This window comes from Triturus cristatus, chromosome 7, assembly GCF_964204655.1.
Source record: "Triturus cristatus chromosome 7, aTriCri1.1, whole genome shotgun sequence".
Taxonomy (NCBI): Eukaryota; Metazoa; Chordata; class Amphibia; order Caudata; family Salamandridae; genus Triturus; species Triturus cristatus.
In genome coordinates this window covers 409,827,520-409,841,300 of record NC_140590.1, presented here as the reverse complement: position 1 = coordinate 409,841,300, position 13,781 = coordinate 409,827,520, and the positions used below count along the sequence as shown (strand labels likewise).

Genomic DNA, 13,781 nt, shown 5'->3' with positions numbered 1-13,781 from the left:
TATTCTTTTAGCCAATGCGTTTGGGCAATATGTAGCAGCTATATGGAGGACAAAGGTTTGGCAAATTCAATATGTGACAGAGGTGAGACCTATCAGTCAATGCCTGTTTAATAATGGAATTAAAAGATGGCCACCACATATACATGCACATGCATGATGACGATCTTTGAATTTTTTTAGTTTTCACAACTGATCTAAAGACTGTCAGAACCTGATCGATAGTCTATTTTTTGCACGGTTCCAGAATATGAACACTTGGTATATCCTTTCCACCAATTATTAAAACTGATCTGAAGAGAAGTTAGAATTTGCATAAATGCCTGGATCTTATCGTCTTCCTGAAAATATTTTTGAAGACTTTTTTCTCAAATTTAATTTTGATTTTTTCAAATTTCTGATGTTCTGTTCTCCCCTTGCATGCAGCTGCTCAATTTCATTCGTAAAGTTTTCTTTACAAACTCTGCTGGTGAGAAACAGTTTTTCGATCAGAATGGGGACCCTCCAGCTCTCTATGACATTTTAAACTGGCAACTCTTACCAGATGGAACCGCCCGGTACGTAAAGATTGGCACATTTGACTCCTCCTTGGCTGAACATCAGGATATCACAATCAATGACAGTGCTATTGTGTGGAGCACAGGACACAGAGAGGTAAATTCAAAACCGAAAAAAGTTCATGTCTTCTGATAGAAACAACACTTTTTTAATGTTCTGGAGACTGATACCACCCACAAGGCTAGTTCCCACACAAAAATAATATTTATGATGTTACGCAAAATCTATTATGCTAAAGGTTATTCATCCTAGATATGGGTCCAAGGTTCTAATATCTTTGACATTGTGCAGTGCAATCTCTGGCGACTTCCTTGGATGACCCTTTCAATCAGTAATAATGTTTGGTGATATGGTTGGCACTCTGACGTACAAATTCAATCACATTTCTCTTGTGTGTTTGACATCAGTATGAACCACAACTTTAACATCAGTTCTTGACATTTGTTTAGATTTGGCATGCATTAGCATCTATTTTGTGAGAAATATTAAAATGGTCTAATAAATGATTGGGCACCTCTTGCCTGGAGGATATTTCAATCATATACCATGATTCTGCCAATTATGGGGTATATTTAGGAGGAGGTTTGCATCACGTTTGACCCACGCAATGTGGTACATGCCTGGCGTAAATGCTAAGTAAGATTTATGAAGACACACAAAACCACTTTGCGTGGCCATGAGTGGCTTCATAAATCTGGAGTAATGCAACACAGCGCAAATCGCTACATTGCGTTACACTGCCCCGGGAAGGCATTCCATGGGCATTGCATGGGTGTTCGCATACAACGTCCATGGTTTTTGATGCATTCCCATATTTACCAGAACTAGTAAACCTAGGAACGTGCCAAAAAGTTCCTGTTTCCCAGGAGAGGCATTACGAGAAGAAATATCTCAATTTCTCTCAGTTTCTTCTACTCATAGAAAGAGTAATATGCTTCCCAGGATTTCTTTTGTGCAGGAAGGTGTCCCTTCTTGCACAAAAACAATCCTGCATGCAACACAGGCACCCTTGCACCAAAGCGCAAGGGTGTCTGCACTAGGCTGCTAGACTGGCAAAAGGTTGCGAGATCAGAGGAAAGGACAGGAATGCGCCCTATTGCTTTAAATACAGCACATTTCTGCCCTTTCCCTGTCAAGCAGTGCAGCGCTGCAAGTCAACGTGCTGCGCTTACTGCGTGACTTTCTCATAAAGGAGCCCCTGTGTGTCTATGTTCTGCCTGTCTCTGACTCCAGAACTACATTTGAATCCTCTACAGGAACTGAATCAGCAACTGGCTCAAACTCACAGAACAAGCGGTTACATGCATCATATATAGTAGAAAGGGAAATACGCGCTCTCCCTCTATACTGATTTCTACAGGAAAGTCATCAAAGACACGACAGAGCCCTGCTTAGGAATTATTTTCTTCACCTAGTGCTCGGTGGAAGTTGTCTTTCCTAGCAGCAGGTAAGCTATGACTTTGTCTGATCTTTTTTGGTATAAGATGGCAGCTCATCATAACTCATAATCCTCTCTGCATGTGAACTATTATTGGTGAAACATGGCTTTTATCAGTGCAGGGATTGAATCGTTTGTGTTTATTAAGGAAGACAATCTCATAGAAGTGTCTGGTCTCTGGTTCTGTCTCGCACTTCATTAGATTCCTGTCTTTCTCTTTCTTTTAGCTGGAAGCTCACTGTCTCCGAGCTCAGCTGGTGCCTTCAGTCCCTTGGCTCCAAGCATTGCCTTGACAACCAGTCCCTCACACAAAGGGGCTTTTCTCAAAGGTTCCCTGAAAGTAAAAATGCATCGCACTTTCTAAGCCATAAAATACTCACCCATTGGATTTAGTGCACTAAGCCTGCGCATGAAATTATGACTATGGGTTCTGTCTTTCATGTACACATTTTTTAGCTATGCTGTTTACAATAACACAGATATGTGTGTGCTCAAAGTAAATTACAGTGTCTTAAATTTTTTTAGATATATTTTATTACATTTGAAAAATGTCAAATTCGAATTACATTTTTATGGTTCTGCATTTCTTGTAGCACCTCAGTAGTGCACAATACTGATTTAGGAAAAATGTACAAACGCATACCTTTATGGCTGCTACATACTTGTTCTCGGTTTTGTATTGCCCTGGCAACCAAACAGAAACTCATCAATCTATTGACTCTATCATGATGGTAGCCAAGGTCTACAAGATCAGGATTTACCAAAAAGCTGACAATGCCATATCCACAGTGTTGATTGAGTCCAATGCTATATGGCTAAAACATTGTTTGTTTTGTCCATTTCAGCTCCCTCACTCAGTGTGCAGTGAAAACTGCTCCCCTGGTCATAGAAGAGCTGCTCGACTTGGATACCCCACTTGCTGCTTTGACTGCCTCCCATGTCCAGAGGGAGAGATCATTAATAACACTGGTATGCTTGATACTCCAGGATGTTAAATTAACTTTATGGGCATATGTGCTACAGGAACAGGCTCTACTTTCAATCTTTCTTGTGGAATTTTGAGGGGTGTGGATTTATTGTTATAAAAAAGTCATCCTACTTTAGATGTGTGTTTTGTAACTGATCAAGTCATGTTCGGGCTGGTCAGCCTGTGAACTACTCATGTTCCTATAGCACTGCCGGTCGGGCTGGTGCGCATGCTCTACAGTGGGAGCAGAGTGGGGAGCTGGGACTACAAATGGATTTTAGAATGCTAAATGACTACCATACTTAATTTATCCTCAGTATATTGACAAAGTTGAAGGTGCATGGCAAAATAACTTCTTGTACGAGAACTGTGTGGAAACTAGTGTTTTTTCTACTCCTGGGGCAATGACGATTTTAAGACATAGGTATTTAGGAAAAGGGTATGCAATGTATGCTTTACTCGTTGGTATGCCATTGAATTGAAAGTCTCCAGTGCAAAATTGTTTGTTTTATATATTTTTGTGAATGTGGGTACTGTCATGCCATGAAATTATATAATCTGATGGATATTTCTACTGGCTGATGTTTGTTCCTGTAACTGTCAATCAATCAATTATGCACAGCTTTGTAAAGCACAGCTACTCATCCGTGAGGATCTCAAGGCACTGAGTGGGGGAGGGGAGGCTGCTGATCCGTCTGGGCACTGGGTCTCAGTCGAAGAGCCAGGTCTGTAGATCCTTCCTGGATTGGGTCAGCGACGAGGATTACTTGAGGTGAAGAGGTAGGGTGTTCCAGGTCTTGGCGGCGAGGCAGGAGAAGGATCTTCCTCCGGTTCTAGTCTTGTGGATCTGTGGGATGGTAGCCAGGACCAGTTGGGTGGAGAAAAGGTGCCTGGTGGAATGAGAGGCGGTAGTACAGATATGCTGGTCCAGTGTCATGGAGGGCTTTGTAGACGTGTGTGAGGAGCTTGTCGGTGATTCTTTTTTTGACTTTGAGCCAGTGGAGTTCTCAAAGGTGTTCGGTGATGTGGCTGCGGCGGGTGGAGGTTGAGGACAAGTCTTGCAGCGGCATTTTGAACGTTCTGTAGTTTCTGTAGTTTCCTGTCCTGATACCCTGAGTAATAGCCATGGTATACCATTTCCAGCATTGAGTAACCTCTTGCCCGTAACAACACAGTATGCAGAATCAACACTAGGAGTGACCCTGGGTTATTTAAATATAAGTGATCACCTAGACAGGCTTGCACATGAACGCAGAGCTCTGGCACATTGAAACATTACTCTTGGCAGGCTGAAACTTTAAGAACCTCATTATCTACAGCGCCCATTCATGTTTCAGCAGAATCATATAAATCTTAGCACCATGAACTACTTCAGTAGAACAATGGATATGCCTTATCGTGTGATGGGTGTGCCATGGCACGTGATTTGTTCATTTTTTTATTTTTTATTTTACAAAGTTTTATATAGCTTGAACTTGACCCGAATCGGCTATCAGCGCGCTTTACATAGAACCAGTTGCATTGCATGAGGACACATTCACTTTTGTTAGGCACGGGGAGATTAAGTGATTTGCCCAGAATCACAGGATGTTCAGCGTCATTGCCGATAATCGAACTCAGTTCCCCATATTCGAGGTTGACCGCCCTGGCCGTTCGGCCAACTCCTTGGCACCTTTGCATATAATGCCTTACGTTTGTATGGTATTGGCAGAAATGGGGGTCTCTAGTTGGCAATGGTTTGCACCTTTGTCGCAGATATTTTGATTGGCTATTAATTGCCACAGGAAAAGTGTAGGGTGACCTGGCACAATATTTGAAACTGGTGTTATTTGTCCTGACATTGAAACTGCTATTGCTGGAGCAGTCACAATACCGACACATCTTGTCTTATAGCAAATAAACATTTCCCTATCCTGGAGTCAGTGTTTTACATCAAGAACATAATTTTCTTGTACATGCATTATTTGCTGCTTTGGAGAAATAGTGCCCCCTGCGCACCATGCTAGGCTCTAAGGTACAGTAATATTTCGCTACTTCCATTTAGAATAATGTTAGCAGGTGTTTTGGAAAAGTTCACAGAATGTGCAGAGACTAGTTCTGTTTGGCTTCTTGTTCAACATATTTACTTGGTACGTGAATCATGCACCGTCCCTTCTAGTACTGTGGGGTGGAACCACCACACCTTCTGCATTCACTTTCTTGGTGCGAATTTGATGTCACATCCATCTTTCTTGCCAGGTTTGTGTTTCATTCCCAGTCCATCATTAGAGCTATTTGACAATGTAAGTGCATGCTTCTGAATAATCATTCCACCAACCACATAAGAGCGGAGGCACCATCCACTGACAACTATATCCTTCCATCTACAAGTGTTCAATACTTTTACAACTACTATTATATCACATAATGTGCCCCCTGAGGTGTGAAGTTTAAAAACAGAAGATGAAGTAACTTTTACCACACAAGGCATCTATCTGGTCAACGTCTGTGCATGTCACCAAATCAAAGCAGGTATGAAAAATATATGGATCGGTCACCTCACCACGTATTTTTGTGGCATGTTTCTTTATCGGTGACCCATTCACACCAAGGTAGGTGAATACCCCATTGGTAGACTCAACAGAGAGTTCTGATAAATTGGACTGGATGAATTGCAGGGATCCAGATTCTTTATATAAAATTATATAAGTACTGCAGAGGTTTCCCTTTTAATATTTTAATATTTGATTCTTTGGATGTGAATAAAAATACAAATGTGTGGATTATGGATGATTTGCAATGGATCATCAATCTACTGTCATTTAGCCAACAATTTCCAGGGTTACCGCTAATCCCATATGGATCACAGGCCTTAATCAGGACTTTACGAGGTTTGCATCGCTGCCTGCTTGACTCTCTTTCCATGCATCACACTAATGAATGCAAGAAAAACATGAGAACTCAGAACACTTATTATTATGTGTGGTTTTGCAGTGTGCACTATACACTGGGTGCGCATTTGTGTGCCTCTTAATAGCTATCTTTTGCTTTTTTAATATATGTTTCTGCAGGTAGTATGTGAAAACCAAGTAGGTTAAATGTTTTTCTTGCATTTCTTATAGTGCATCACATATTAAAAGCGAAACCTGTGGGGTACATAAATTAATGCTACCTTGACTTGGGTCACCGATGATGAAGCATGCCACAAAAATCTGTGGGTGACGTAAAGTATTCGTAGCTTTTTGATACCTGCTTTGATTTGGTGAAAAAGGTTTCTCACTATTGTTTTCAACTCCAGCATTTTTTGTTTGACATGTTTAGATAGGGAGGTCTTGCTGGATTTGTTTAAGCTTTTACTTACCTGTGGTGAATACATCTGGTCAAAGTCTGCCTGCAGCTGCACCTAGAGAATAATGGAGCTCATTCATAAAACTATTTACATGTGCAAGTTTCATTTTGCAGGTATTCACAAGGGTTTCTGGCCCTTTTCCCTCTCTTGAAAATGTTTAAGGCTTACTCCTATTAAGGGCATTAGTAAATTCCTTGCTAGGGAACGAAAGAGAAGAGAACACCCTTAAAATTGGTGGGTTGTGAATGAAGGTGTTATACCGCAGAAGCTAGTACATTTGTACTGGTGCTACCAATTGTAAGAAATTGGGTTATTAGTTGAGGGGGTGACTACCCACCATAAGTAATAATGGCAATCCTTTGAAAGGTGAACCTTTAAAGTCACTAAATTAACTTGAGCTCAACCTCTGGTAGCTATGGCACATAGCAGACAGGCTTAATTTAGGGCAATGTGTAAGAACAGTAATAACGTCAAAACACAACATAATAAAAATACCAAAATTGTTTTAACTAAAACAAATAAATGAAACCAAAATGACAAAAATTCAATAAGAGTAACTGCAGGTATGAATTTTAAAGCTTAAAATAAAAATAGCATCAAAACCTTAAGCGTCACCATCATTTAGCTGTTTGCAGTAGACCAGGACCTCAGCGCAATTCGGGGCAGACCATGATGGAGTGTGGGTCAGATACAGAAATCAAGTTCAACCCTGGGGGCTTTGTCTCAAAAATTGAAAATCTTCAGCGGGCAGTGCCGCAAACTGTAGACTAAGAGGGCTCCACAACGTCAGAGAGCCATTGGATTCGGTCCTGGAGAAGCTGTTGGTTTTGGTGGAAAAAGCTTTGAGTGGGAGAAATTCTAATTACATGCCCAGCGAAATCCTCTTCCCAGCTGGATAATTTTGGCACCATTGCGCATTCAAGATTTCTACATTCACACACAGTCACTTCTTTGGACCTCGGAATCGTTCAGCGGGGGGAGACGGATTAGGCTGCTGGCTGTACAGAAGAGGGCTCCATAAGGCGCAATACTTTCTCCGCAAGGCATTCTGAATCGTATTTGCTGTGTAGAGACACACTGTAGGGGAAGAACCTGAATCTACTGCCGCACACATTGGGCAGGTAGGCTTGGAATGTTGGTCCCAGTCCTCGAGGTCTTGAAGTTCAAAAGGATTCTGTAGGAAATTAGGTTACTGGTTGAGGGGGGTGATACACTACCCAAGCAGTAGCCACAAGTTTGGGCACGGTGAAGTCACAAGCAAACCCAAATTAACCAATGTTTAACCCTCTGGTTGCTAGGCACAAAGCAGTCATGCTCAACTTAGAGCAGGGCAACTGGAATTATACAGCAGAGTTGAATAAATTACACGACAGGACAAGGGAAATTATGCTGAGCAACGCGGCATCTTTTATGATAGTATTACTTCATTATTTTCTACTTTTTATACCTGTTAATACTGTCTGGGTTTAGGTTGCACCTCATTAACAACAGTAGCACACAAAGGTAGCAATAAGCATAGAAAGGTGACCAGTCTACCTTTGCAAATGGCGTTCCACAGCATTTTCTGGAACCATTTGAGCTAAAAACAACTTTTTTTGTTAAAATCTGCAGATTAAGCAGCAGACAATGGATTATATGGCAAATGCGGCAAGTCCATAATTATGCGGACACACAATCACATAATTCCAGTGGAACTGACTTAAATGCAATGTTTGAAATATTTTTGCAGCACTTCATTCAGTAATAAAGTGAAAAAACAAGATGAACCCAAGACCAATTTAGAAAAACAGAGTAATATTAAATACATTTTTTCAGACCAAAATTACAAGCAGTAGAACCGGAAATAAGCAGTGTTAAAGATTTAAGTGAAACTAGTACCTAGAAGCACAACACACCAACTGTGGTTATCTGGTCATGAGGGACTGCAACAAAGTCACAAGTTCAGGCTGAGCATGATGGAGCATGGGCCGGATACGAGGACCAAGTTAGGCCTGCTGAACAAAGTACCTTCAATCCTTCTAGCAGGGCATTGCCAGATCCTGTGTTGAGGATGTGTTGCGCAGCAGTATCTTAGAGGAAGCTGTGAGGCTGCAATGTGGAATCCTGCCTCGTTGTTGTGATGCTGTCAATAAGGGGCTTGTGCTGTGAAGGCCTGCGTCGAGGATGTGTCACGCAGCAGCAGTTCAGAGGAAGCTGTGGGCTGCAATTCGATGGACTGCATTGCTCTGTGATGGTTCTCAAGTGGCTACGAAGAGATGCACCTTTCTGCATCATGTCTGCTCTCAGGACCACAACTGGGCTGGCAGGGCACATTCAGGCCCACTTCCAGGGGTCCAGGACTGGAGGGGTACCACTTGAGGGGGGGGGGCAATACTCACAGCAAATATAGTCCATGTGCCAGGTTCTTGCAGAGCAGCACAGCAGTCCTTCTGAGTCTTCCACAGGTCCAAAGGTGTACTGGATAGTTGGGTCTAATGGATAAATAAATGAAAAAAAGGAGGGGTCCCCTGCAGCAGATTGGCTTGCGGGTCCATTATTTATACCTGGTGCCCCATTTGAAGTAGGAGGAGTTTCTGGAGGTTTCCACCTCCAGAGGTGTTCAGAATTGCTTGCCTCAATGCCCTGGCCCAGCTTGTCTCGGGTCACGAAAAGCTAGTGTCAAACTCCTTTGTGAGTGTGCTGGGCAGGGCATATGTGATGTGCAAGTATGGTAGGTGACAGCTCCTCCCCCTCATCAAGTCAGAAATGGCCTAATCTGCCAACTCTTATTCTCCCTTTGTCTTCCTGCCTTAGAACAATACACAAGACCAACTGCCAGCCTAGTCATGTGACCCAAGATACAGGCTGTAAGCACCAAAAGGTTGGAACAAGAAAATGCAAACTTTCTAAAACTGCCATTTTAGGAATTGTGACTTAAAATTATTTCTACCTGCTATCAATTAAAAGTTATCACTTATTAAATATAATAGTTCAAACCAATGTTATCCTATGGGAAAGACATGTAAATGTTAAAAGTACATGTTCTATTTTTTTAAATACTGTGCACACTGCCTAAGTGGCTATTTAGGACCTATCCACCGGGTGACGTATATGTATTACAAATAAAGGTATAGGCATGGCAAAAGGTTTATTTTGCCACGTTGCCACGTTGAAATGGCAGTGTAAAACCTGAACACACAGGCTCCAATAGCAGGCCTGGGACATGTTTAAAAGTCTACTGAATTGAGCGCCACAGTAAGTGCCTCAGACACGCTGGTTTAATTTACAGGCCCTTGGTACATGTAGTACCACTTTACTATTAAATTAAATGTGCTAATTGGGTGTAAGCCAATTTCTCAATGTTTACAGGAGAGAACACTAATACTTTAGCAATGCACAGAGTTCTAGCACCAACAAAAATAAGATGACCAAAAATAGAGGAGTAAGGCAAAATGTTTGGGGGAAGACCACTCTAAGGTTGACATGTCTAACAGTTTCTAATTGCTTGTTTTTCAGGAGTGGTAGGGAGAGTCTAGTCAGACACAGCCAACAGCTTTAGGACCTCAGAAACAGCACATGGGGGTTAGAACTCACTCCAGTACAGGCCAACAACAGGTTAGTGTTCTAAAGAGTATTCCAGGGGATGCCACATTTATGCCTGGCACTAGCTTGTGGGTGGATGACTCATTGCCCCTACTTAACGAATTGGGTAAAGGTTTCCAAGGGTAACCCTATCCACTTTGGCAGCAGTTTCTGTCTGCTCCACAACAAAACAATCCCGCAGTGCCTCTAATTCCTAAAATCCAATATGGTGAAACCCGTGTCTCCTTTTTCAGAGCCTGTGTGCCCACCCATAGGTGTAGCCAGAGAAAAGAGCAGCCCCTCCTCTGTGGTCAATCCGAACCAGTTCTGGGGACGGCTCTATTCCCACTGGGTTTTGTGTCTGGCTCACAAGTGAAATAATGAAAGGGGGCTGCCCAGGTATCCAAAGAGGTCTGTTTGAAGTAAAATATTTTCCTGGACCCAGCCCAACTTGCCATTCCACAAGGCAAGCAAAAACACCTCTATACACTCAGATCTTTGTCTCTGTGGGAGCAGTTTTCATAACTCACTAGGGCCATCCACCAGCTGAGTGGAAGTTGGAAGTCAAAGTGAATTTGCATTTAAAAGTTTCAGGCAAAGAAAAGTAGTCTGTCTAAAAGTTACTTTTCATGAATATTTGTTAAAAATCTGTTGTCACCATTGAGTTTTAATATATTTAAAAAAAGAATTGTTGAAGCATTTTTCTAGATGGTCCCTACCCTGAAATAGCAGAAATAATATGTAATATAGCTTACCAGTGTCTCTCTGTGGGCCAGTGAAAATAGCTTGTGGGTGCTAGTCACTATAAGATAAGGACATGTTCACATTAAAATTCTACATATGGTGCTTTTAAGCATTTGACTGCTGGGGCTTACTCCCCCTGTGCTAAGCCCTTTGATGTATGTTAAGGATATTTAATATTTAAAACATCATGACCTTTTTTTCCACACAAGGTGTCTATGCTCAATTTTCATCCTTCTTTTCCAACATTCTGGGATTTCTAAAAATACCCAGCATTTGTAGATTCCCTTGGAGGGAAGTGAGAAATGTTTTACCTAAAAACTGCATCAATGAAAGGGTTGCTTTGCTAAGATCAACATCTTCCCAGATTTCTGGAATAAGCAGAATTTTATAGACAAATGTGTGGTTTTTTTTGCCACTGTTTTTGCTATTTTCTAAGAGGTATTCCATTTTACCTACAATTTATGGTTTATGCCTACTTGCACTTTGTGGTGCAAACAGGTGTGGCAACCATGGGTGACCCTGTACAGCTGTACATTTTTGAAAAGTAGGCATAATTCGGAATTCAGCAAGGGGTCATTTGTGTAGATACCACAAGACTTTCCCAAAGAAACTGTTGAAATAAAACAATAATGAAAATAAGTAGGAAAAAAACTGCCATTTGTGACAACAACTTCCTCTATAATTTTATGTCACGATGACGATACCATTATGTCTGACAGATGCTTCTGGTCATGGTGATATATAGGGTTTGTACGTTTGCCAAAAACACGATTCCCAGAGCTAACAACTACAATGCACCATACAATTATATATTTTTTCATTTTGTACTGACAATACAGCAATTCATATGATAAAATATAAGGAATGGCACATGGGTATGAAGAAACCTTATGTACTCCTGAAATGTAAAAAAAATACTGAGTTTAGGAACAGTGGTTATTAACACATTTCTAAATTTGTGGTTCTTCCAAACATGTGGTTCGGAGGCCATTTTGAAAAATGCCTTCTTTTGTGCACACTGGCTATCATTTGGAAGCCACAAATGCAGAAAGTCCAATTAGTAATAAAAAATCTTCCTCTATTCTGTGTTCCTACTTGTCTCCCAATAAAAAAGGTACCCCACATTTGTGGCTGGGCCTAGCACTTAGGACACTAAACATACTAAAGCATAACCTGGAGACATAACATTCTTTCCACATACTAAAATCAACTTTGTTCTACAATAGAGGTGTCGCAAATGGGTTCCACTCATTCAGTATTCCCAGATTCTTTTCTTTTTGATCACCCAGTTTTGTACCTTCATGCTAGTTGAGTCTCCCTACCTGAGTATCACTCCCAGTAATTTCATGGTAAATGGGACTGAATATTTTTACGGCCAGTGTCTGGCGGGTTTTAAGTTTAACTGCTGCGATGCATGCATGTATGTCTGCGCAGGTGCAGGTGGCATGTAAGAGACTATAGGTGTACATAGCCTGGTAGCTGCACACAGGTGCCCTGACTGTGACAATTCTAAACTGCAAAGTTAGCCTGTCAAAATACCCTTTATGAAAGGCCTAAATCTTCCTTTTAAATATTAATAAGTCACTTCTATGAAGGCCTTATTCCCTATAAAGGCAGAGTGCAGATATTTTACAGTAGGACATTTAGAAAATGATGCTGAACTTGTCATTACAGTGAAATAGCCACAAAAATGATTGTTTACAGTAGCAAGGCATGCTGTTGCCATAGTAAATCTTTGGGCTACATTGCTACATTTATTAAATGCTAAATTCGGATTGGTAAAGGAAAGAAAATATGTCCTACACTCTTTTCAATTCTGGTTTAAATTCTTCTTTTATGGTGAGGTCGGATTGTAAATGATTGTTTTAGAAATGCTACTTTTAAAAAGTTGAGTTTTTCTTCCCTAAAGTTTCTGGGAGTTTCCAGCTACCTCGGTTGGTGATGGTTCTCCTACTAGCGAAATGCATTCTGGAGCCAGAAAGCGCACAAAACAGCCTGGGTGTAGAGGGAGTGGGTCTTCCTGACAGGATGGCCGGGAAAGAGCTGGCCCCCGTCCTGATTAGACTTCAAAGGAACTTTCCTCAGCACACAAAGAGACCTGACACTAGCATTTTGTGTCTCAAGCCAGGCTGGAGCCAAACCCATGGAGGAGGGGAGAACTGACCAGAACCAGTTTTAAGATTAGATAAAGTAGTGCCCCCAATGCACAGGCTGGGCTGGGCATAAGAGGTGAACCCTCGAAAATGAACCTTGACTGCGATAGTGACAACACCATGGACAGCTGGAAGGGTAAGCACCTTGATGGACTGATGACTGTCTTTCTACAGCTGAGCACAGGGCAATTGGGTCTCTCAGGGGCCAGTGAGGCTGGCCCCCTTACACCTCTGTAGGACTGTTAGAACCGGCGGTCTCTAGTTGGCAGAGGTATACACTTCTGACAAATAGGGACCAACCAACTCTAGTCAGGGAAAGGGGATTACACACTCAGATAACCCCTGCTACCCCCTTGGTAGCTTGGCAGAGCAGACAGGCTTATCTCAGAGGCAGTGTGTTAAGCATTTATGACCACATACAGTAATAAAGTGAATACACTACAGATGGACACGACACAGAAGTTATTATAAAAATAGTATTTTTTATATAAGGCTTAGCACAAGACCAAATAACGACAAAAATATACCACAGTCTTAATAAATACTCTTTGGAAGGAAAAATAATAGTTCAAGTAAGGTTTCTTCTTGGCGAATAGTTCTTTAGCAAAGTATTCTTCTGAGCACAGCTCTTTGGCAACAATGTAACCCCCACAGGAGTCACACGACGTCGAGTCTACAAGATTCCCAAGGTTCGGCGTCGACCGCGAGGAGCGCTACGTCGAGCCTGGAGTCGCAACAGACCCCACAAGTACAGTACCTTGAGAAACGAAGAAAACGATGATCCACGGGGTCGAGATGTCGGCGTCGAGGTCGGCGTCGATCGTGCCTCGGAGTCGGGTCAATCCGCAGCGGCGTCGAGGGATGTCGGGCCGGAGTCGATGCGATCAGCAGCGGCGTCGGGACGGGGTCGCTTGGAGGTAGAGCCGATACTCACTCCTCACTGGCGTCGGTACCGGCGTCGAGACGGGGTCACTTGGAGCCGGGGCCGATACCCACTGCTCACTGGCGTTGCTGCAGGCGTCGAGACTGCAGAGT

General features: G+C 42.2%; 1 protein-coding gene across 1 annotated transcript in view; it reads left to right on the top strand.

Moving 5' to 3' along the window:
- The window catches only part of LOC146809810 (extracellular calcium-sensing receptor-like), a 111,586-nt gene that overhangs the window by 63,708 nt on the left and 34,097 nt on the right, over positions 1-13,781 (top strand). The window contains exons 5-6 of the mRNA XM_085614904.1: positions 424-651; positions 2,839-2,962. Of these exons, the coding sequence (XP_085471030.1) occupies positions 424-651; positions 2,839-2,962 (352 nt within the window). The remainder of the gene's footprint in view (positions 1-423; positions 652-2,838; positions 2,963-13,781) is intronic.